Genomic DNA, 8,690 nt, shown 5'->3' with positions numbered 1-8,690 from the left:
ATTATTGAGGCGTATTTCAATTTGACCAATACTTTGATTAAGACTGAATACCTGCAAAACTATTATCACATTCCCATCAGTTTTAGCTGTACTTAGTGGAATTAGTGGAACATTAACTAATGTTAGCATGCAGTCTGACAGTCACTTAGCTTGCTGACTTTCCTATTCCACTCTCCAAACATGTTGTCCAACCACAGCACAGGACAGTTTGGCATTTATTCTCCTTTCTTACGTCAGCAGGTCAGACATACAAACAACTTGATGTAAATCACTAACTTCTGAATGCATAAGGGTTTATGTGACGTATAACTTGTCTATAACCAAGCAGACTTTGACAAAGTGCACGGCCATAAAGGATAACACCACGACATATGAAAAGTACAAAGTATGCTGATTAAAAAAAGCAAAACCTTTCCCAGTGAATGTTGACCTGTATGCAGATCTGTTTACATATACATATATATATATATATACATATATTTTAAAGACGTTTTATGCAGATACTAAAAAGATTTAAGTACAGCAATTCCATAATGTTAGAAAGTTAGGATAAAAACACACTGAACTGCATGTTGAATGTGTAAAGTCTTTTAATTTGATGTGGTGTTACAAAAAAGCTGAAGAAATACCAGGACATTATATTTGACAATGATTTGCTTTTTGGGTTGGGTTCTCCTGAGGCACACACTGTACCAACTCTCACTTGTTTACCATGCTTAACCAGAAGCTTTTCTATTCATTCTATCTGTGTTGGTGCTGCATGCATTCTTTTCAGAATGACTTACTGTCATGCAGGAGACAGACCTGCAGTCTAAACTTAAAAATGTGGTTTAAAGCTGCTGTTACTTAATTCATAAATTGTGCTATCGACTTGCTCAGCACCTTTTTTTTTTAAATATGAAGCATTAACACACCCCATGCATCCAAAATGCTCCACAGTAGAATATGGCAGTTTAGATGAAGTAATACAAAAGGTATTACAGTGTTTTGCAGTGTAATACCTTTCCTCTTTACTTGACATTGTTTTTGGATGCATGTTTATTCCTCTGTAACCTCAGGGGGGGGGGATTGATGAATGTCACGATTAACTAGAAAACCTTTTCTCCAATCAAGGTAGCCATCTCTTTTTCCTCCCTCAGTGTTTGACGGTGACGGTCTTAACCTCGGTGAAGAAGTGGTAGGAGTCCTTCCCCCCCTCCCTCCCCACACCAGAGTTCTTCATCCCTCCGAAGGGCAGGTTCAGATCCCTCACCAGCCAGCAGTTGGTCCACACCAGGCCTGCCTGTATCTTCCTGGCCATCCGGTGAACTTTCCCCACGTCCCGGGACCACACGGTGGCCGCCAGACCATAGCGCACGCCGTTGCCCTTGGAAACGGCCTCCTCCTCTGAGTCAAAGGAGGAGACGCAGGTGACGGGGCCGAAGATCTCCTCCTGCATGACGCGGGAGCTTTCAGAAATGCCTGAGATGACGGTGGCCGGCATAAAGTAGCCTTTAGCGTTGCGCTCAGGGAGGTGGAGCTGATCCACCCCCTCCCCACAGTGGACCGTGCCTCCTTCTGATTTGGCGAGTGCTACGAAGCTACGGACCTAGGGACCGGGACAAACGGATTCAAATTGAAAGTGGATACGGTATGTAGAGAATGAGGATTTGTTCTGTTGCACGAAAGCTGCAAGTATGAGTGGATTTATTGATTAGTTAAACAACAGAAACATAATTGGATATTATTTTGATAAATGATTCATCGTCAAAGGAAATGTTAATGCAAAATGGCTGCTTTAGCCTCTCAAATATGGAGATTTCTTGCTTTACTACATTTAATATGATATAAAATAGAGACTTTTGGGGGTTTCGGATTGACAAAACAAGCAATTTAGAGAAACCCCCTTGGACTTTTCTATGACAATTTATAGTCAAAAATAAAATAATTAGCAGGTAATTGATAATATGTAATTATTATGGGTTGCAGCCTTATCCAACACCATTTGAATGTGTAATTATCACCTTCTCCAGGTGCTCTTTGCTGATGAGCGCTCCGTTGTCGTTGCCGGGGTCAGAGGGCGCACCTGTCTTCCACTTCTTAGCCGCAGCCACAAACCTTTCCAGGAACTCAGAGTAAATACTCCCCTCTACATAAATCCTGCTGGTGCACAAGCAGATCTCCCCCTAAGGAAAGGAAGGAAGGGAAAGATAACTTGAGATTGTTCAGGACGTTGTTGTTATTCAGCTGCCTCATGACAACATATGGACTGTGATCTCCCCCATGTGGACAAGTCTGGTCACTGAAGCATTTATCTCATGGACACATGATAAGAATAAAACTATACAAATAAATTATGAGCTAAACAAAGCTGTAATTTAGTTTACAAAAAAATGCTTTTGACGCATAGATTCCCATAAAGACAGATCCTCATCATATCAAAGCAAGTAGGACCCATAACTATTTCACTGTCAGTGGATATATTTAGAGCATAATCCCAAAAACATTTACAAATTATTTAGCAAAAAAACTGGCATTCTTGGAACCCCTGAAGTTTAGCTTACACACTGGTGCCAGCCCCTTAAAAAAGCATGTGTAATACAAAAGAAAATAATGACAGCGATACAATTCAAAACTTGAATAGAGTCAGATAACCCTTCCTAACACTCTTCTCTCACCTGATTGGAGAAGCTGGAGCGAACAGTGGTCTCGATGCACCGGTCCAGGTCTGCGTCAGCAAAAATAATGGCAGGGTTTTTCCCTCCCAGCTCCAGAGAGAGCTTCTTACAGTAGGGGGCGCTCCGCTCTGTGATGCACTGGGCAGTGGCCGTGGAGCCAGTGAAGGAGACCAATGGGACGTCAGGATGGCCGACCAGGGCGTCGCCTGCTTTTGGCCCGGTGCCGAAAACAATGTTGACAACTCCTGGAGGAACACCTGTGGAGATAGAAAGCTTTCAGCAATTCTTCAAACTCATTTTTGTTATAGGTCATAGTGAATAATAAGTAACAACTTGTATATACAGTAGTATCCCATGTTTGAGAAGCAGGTTGGTCTATTACTGTGTATTCTAACGTATTATGTTTATTGTATACTCTACAGATTTATACGGAGCCCCCCTGGTGACATTGGTGAGAAAAATATTAATACGTGGCCACGTATTAATAATGCGTGGCCACTAATTACTTATTATGTTCCCACGAATTAGTAATGCGTTGCCACGCAATAATTATTGAGCTCTGTAATGAGGAAACTCAAGATCCCTCCGCTACGCGTCGGGACCCTAGTGTATTACTGAGTTTAGGCACGTTAATAACGTTTTAATGAAGTTGACTACAATATATTCATATTTGTCAGTGCTTTCATGTAAATTCGGCGAGCATAAACATAAATGATTGTGGTGAAGATGATGATTAAATTAGAATTAAAAATCGAGTGCATTTCCTCCCATTCGTTTTTGGAGCCGGCGGGCTTCCTAATGTTTTTTGTACAGTAGTTGTGGACTAACCAACATTATTTTGTTAAATAAAAACATGGTGATGTTATGTAGCCTAAATGATTACATGTCTCTTATTTAGCACATAGTATGATCCTATCCGTGACAGATGGATCTTAACAAAGATCCGCCATACAGTAGTAGCCTACCAGACATAAATCTTCCGTACTATATCAGAGTCCATTATCCATTGCAGCTGGCTTCATTATAATTACATTTACTTATCAAGGGGGCGGTCTCAAGTCACGCTGGAGGTTTTCCTTTGAGTGAGGGCAGACCCCGTGCCGGCCACGACCCCCTGCGTTTCAAACTGTCTGAAATGAGGTGCTACATCTGTAGTGTTGTCTGAAATGAGGTGCTACATCTGTAGTGTTGTCTGAAATGAGGTGCTACATCTGTAGTGTTGTCTGAAATGAGGTGCTACATCTGTAGTGTTGTCACTCAGTCATCAGTTTCTATAGACTATCTGGATTTAGTTATTGCGTAATAATGATTGTGTTCCCACAAATTACTAACGCATGGGAACATAATAACTCATTCGTGGCCACGCATTATTAATACGTGGCCACGTATTAATATTTGTTCACCAATGTCACCAGGGGGGCTCCGTAGTACGGATAATGCTTTTTATTATATATTTCTAAATCAAGCAATGTCTTTACAGCAGCATGGGATTTTTTATAGGATTTATGAAGTGTAGTTTTCTTTCTTTTTTTTGTTTGTTTTTGTTATCTTTAATATTTTGTTATGCATGCTTCTTAGGTAACATTAAGCTGTCTTTGGCTCTTTTCTGCTTTAACAATGTAAATGTCCCCTCTGTGGGACTAATACAGGTATTCTTATTCTGATTCTGGTATATCTTCTGTGCATGTAAATAGATTCCAATTGCATTGTGGGTGGTGTAGTCCTACCAGCCTGCTGCATCAACTTGCACATCATCCAGGCAGTCACAGAGGTCATCTCGCTGGGTTTGGCCACCACTGTGTTGCCTGCAGCGATGGCAGGAGCAATCTTCCAGGTCAGCAGGTACAGGGGGAGGTTCCAGGGGCTGATCAGACCGGCTGCACAAAACCAAAACACAGATTTAAAACATATGAAGCACGAAAAAAATAACAGGTTTTAATGCAGAGATACTGAGCTCTCACCCACTCCCACAGGGCAGCGGATGGTGTAGTGCAGGCAGCCCATGTGGTCCATCTGGCTGCAGTCGTTGGTGTGGTGCAACAGTGATGAGGCAAAGAAGCGGAAGTTGTACGCAGATCGGGGAATGTCAACAGTCCGTGCAAATGTTACTGTTTTACCTGTAAAGTCACAACAAAAACATAAGGGATAATAGTGGACAGGGGATAATAAAACAGCACCTGCTTACACTCAAAATAGTTCAATATCAACCCCAGGTCATGATCACTTCATTTTGTACAATGTTTGAGCGGTCCTCTAGTGCCACCCACAGGCCAAATGTCAGTTTAGTTCACAATATTATGAATCTAATACACAGGTGAACTAAACATGCGTAAAGTACTCGCAAGCTCTTTATGTTCACTAACAATAAATATTGCTTATTATGATCAAATATTTGCATGTATAATATGTTTACAGCGGCCTCAATCAATACATTATTTGATTAGAAATCAACTGAATTTGAAAAAAGTTTCATAACTTAAGTACATTTTCAAGAACAAAAGTCAAACATTTATTTGTTCCAGGTTAAGAAGTTCTGAGAGGCAAGAGAGTCATTTTTAATCTTTTTCATTATGAGAAAGAAGTTACTTAGAACAAAGATCTTGACCAAAAAATAAATCAGTTTTAGACTTTACTCATGTTTCCATACAATTATTAGAATGGGCTGCTTCTTATGGCTTTTACTCAACTTACTAAATGTTGTAACCTGATTGTCTACGTTTTTGACAGTTGGTCATAATTAACATGACCTTTGACCTTAGGCACTTTGTGTTGAATCAATTGTTTTGGAGATTAATCTATAATTGAATTAATAATTAATATTATATTAAAATTGTAATAAGTTACAACCCTAGGCATGTAATCAGTCATACTACACCTCAACAGGACCTGCATATGAGGGTTTTTAAATTTGGGTTCTAATAATATGAAATCCAATAATTGGAGCATGCAGTAATGTTCTCTGACTGACTCAGTGCTACTGGCTGATAATCTGACTGACTTTTGGGTTGATACCACCGGTTTTAGAACAGTATAGCACACCTTGGTCCCTGGATTCAGCTTGGGCGAACTCCTCCACGTTGGCGTCCAACAGGTCGGCCAGCTTGTTGAGGACCTGAGCCCGCTGCTCCGGGCTGCGAGCGGACCACCCGGGGAACGCTTCCTTAGCCGCCGCCACCGCTGCCTCCACCTGCAGGAGGGGAAGCACAGAGAGGTTAGCACATTGAGGTTTCAGCAGTTACCAACATGGGACCAACACATATCTGAAGGAGACATACAATTGTTATTTTTGCATTAAGTTTTCTGTATTGTTCTTGTAAAGTACTGTATGCCTTCATCATAAAAATCCCTTTTGCGTGAGGCCACAACAACAGGCATCACAAGTATGGAGATTCAAAGGTTTTCTTGTGCAAAAAAGCTTAGGCACAATGGTTGGAAATGGAAATGGAAAGAGACACACGGCATCTATTGCACGTCTGTCCGTCCTGGGAGAGGGATCCCTCCTCTGTTGCTCTCCCTGAGGTTTCTCCCATGTTCCCCTTTAAACTGTGGGTTTTCTCTGGAAGTTTTTCCTTGTACGATGTGAGGGTCTAAGGACAGAGGGTGTCGTATTGTCATACTGATATTCTGTACAAACTGTGAAGTCCACTGAGACAAATGTAACATTTGTGATATTGGGCTATATAAATAAACATTGATTGATTCATTGATTCATTGATTGATTGACACATCAAATAAACTTATATTATAAGAAATAATATAGTGCCATCAATTGTGCAAGTAAAATGCAGGAACGAAGTGAATTAGACAAAACTTTATGTAAAACTAAATAATTTAAAATGGGGATTCAAATATTATACGTTGTATTAATATATTTAGATATTGGAAATGTGTGACATTTACATTTGTAATGGAACTTCACTTAGCTCAGGAATTTTAAAGTCTCAGGCCTGTGGGATAAAACTGTCCCTGAGTCTAGTGTTGGGGGATACACTGGGGGGAGTCTGGGTGTATATTTATATAATGGCTAACAACTTTGATCTCATATGAAAAGTTAAATTATTGACTCAAGTCGTTCATGTGTTTAATGATTAATTCACTGTTTACTCTACAAAGAGTAAAGGTCTCTCTCGAGCAGTGTTTCACATGCAGCATCTGAACCTGGATATTCAACATGAAGAATAGCCTATATGACACTTCTGCAAGTCCATGCAAAAGTTAAACCTGGTTTAAATGCAGTAATGTGTGATTATAACAAATATGCAATCCAGGTCAATATGCCTGCCATAAAGAATGTCATTGTAAAGTCTGGGATCATTATCTAGCGAGCATAAAGAAGCACAACATGGAAATAATTAACTCAAAAAACACAGATACCAAGACAGCAACTAGATAACAACTCTCACAGGTCAAATGCAACAACAAAGCCATTATTTGTTTAACATTTGTGGTAACTCAGAAATGACCACACTTTTGTGAAATCTCAACAAAATCTCAACATGTTATCTTTAAAAGGCGTGATTTGCAGCAGCAGGAAGCATCAAGGCCTATGGGTTGTAGGCTTTGCACTACATTCTCAATCAAAAATAATGCTACTCCAGAGTAAGTAGGAAAAACAGTGCAGAAGGTTATAGTTATAAATCTAGTCATATAGCATGAGGGTGACATACCTCCGGCGCCCCGCTGTCCGGCACCCTGCAGTAAACCTCTCCGACGGACGGGTCGTAGGAGTCGATGTGAGTCCGACACGGGACGAACTTCCCTCCGATGAAGTTCTCCAGAACCAAACAAGAGCTCTTCTCAGAGGGGTTCGGCATAGTTGCACGTCGAGGATATCAAACTATTGCTACAAATTGAGAGAATAACAGCAGACTGCTGCAGGTCTGGAACATATTAAGCCAACGATATGAAGTTACTTTGGACCGACCCTCCCACTCGACAGCGGCCTCTGTCACGTTTCTCTATAAAACCCAAGATGGTGAGCAGCACTAGGCTTATGATTCCCTTTAGCACTGGTTAGCATTTAAAGGTCTTGGAAAAAAGTGAAATAATATATTAATAAAGTTTGAAAAGCAGGTGTCTAAAAATACCTATTTGTATATCTTTTATTTTGTCTCTAGGCTATTACACCCTTTATTGTTTGATAACTAATAGCCTGCCCTACTGAATACAAAGGTTGAAATATAAGAGACTCAAAGATGCCAATGTGATGAGTACCTGCACTTTCTTAAAATACAATGGCTTAGTAATTCAAGATAACGAGTAAGTCTCAAAATAACTTGAAAAATAATAGCAAAACTAACTCCTCCTTTAGAGGCTACTTCTTATTTTTGCTTCTGCTTTAGTCATTATTTCAAAGAGTTTGTCAGTTACTTACAATTTTTTTTTCTCTTATTGACATAAATGGTACATTTACTTGCATCTATACTGTGACGTTGTGTGATGTTGAAAGTAAAGTTGTATCACTTTTCCAAAGTATTTTTTAGTAATTTTGGGTGGGAATAGTTTTTTCAAAAAGGCATGAACAAACTTGGCCTGACTACATGCGATGAGATCAGAAGCTCCATAGCAGCAACCTAATGGACCTCGAGGTGAGGTTGCTTTGTTGCAGGTAAAGGATAGCAGCAGCAGGCACAAGTTCAGGTATTTCTGTTTAAAGACGGTTTCCTACATAAATGTTAAAGATGAACCCTTTTTCTAAAGCTCAAGGTTGTGTGTGGCCTGTATCTCACAAAGTGCCATGAACAATTCCGCTTGTCTATCATGACAACGCAGAAATAAACTTAGTGAATACAGTTTTTTCAAGAGCTTGTTTTTGGCTTTGCATATACGTGACAACACAATTACGGTCAGTTTTAGAAATGGCTAATAAAGAAAGGAGACTGGCGAAGCAGCAACAGCAATACTCCAATCCATTTACAGAGAAAGTTATTCATTATTTCAGGTCAAAGGTCTGGAGACCAAAAGGCTTTTACCGCTCTCTGTGTCAAAGTTGGTCCCATTTCTGTAGCAGAACATGTTGCTAACCTCACAAAA

At 40.1% G+C, this 8,690-nt stretch overlaps 1 protein-coding gene across 1 annotated transcript; it reads right to left on the bottom strand.

Moving 5' to 3' along the window:
• Positions 1 to 572: 572 nt before the first annotated feature.
• On the bottom strand, positions 573 to 7,770 carry aldh8a1 (aldehyde dehydrogenase 8 family, member A1). The gene is made up of 7 exons (XM_079641864.1): positions 7,325 to 7,770; positions 5,697 to 5,844; positions 4,619 to 4,774; positions 4,385 to 4,534; positions 2,658 to 2,914; positions 2,004 to 2,165; positions 573 to 1,588 (listed from the first exon to the last, which is right to left on the bottom strand). Exons 1-7 carry the CDS (start codon positions 7,469 to 7,471, stop codon positions 1,136 to 1,138), a joined length of 1,473 nt encoding a protein of 490 aa, XP_079497990.1. The 5' UTR covers positions 7,472 to 7,770; the 3' UTR covers positions 573 to 1,135.
• Between the last annotated feature and the right edge of the window lie 920 nt (positions 7,771 to 8,690).

The sequence above is a fragment of the Notothenia rossii genome (genome assembly GCF_949606895.1).
Source record: "Notothenia rossii genome assembly, chromosome: 8".
In the NCBI taxonomy this organism is placed as follows: Eukaryota; Metazoa; Chordata; class Actinopteri; order Perciformes; family Nototheniidae; genus Notothenia; species Notothenia rossii.
Note: the sequence above shows the minus strand (reverse complement) of the source record. Positions and strands in the feature narration are given on the sequence as shown.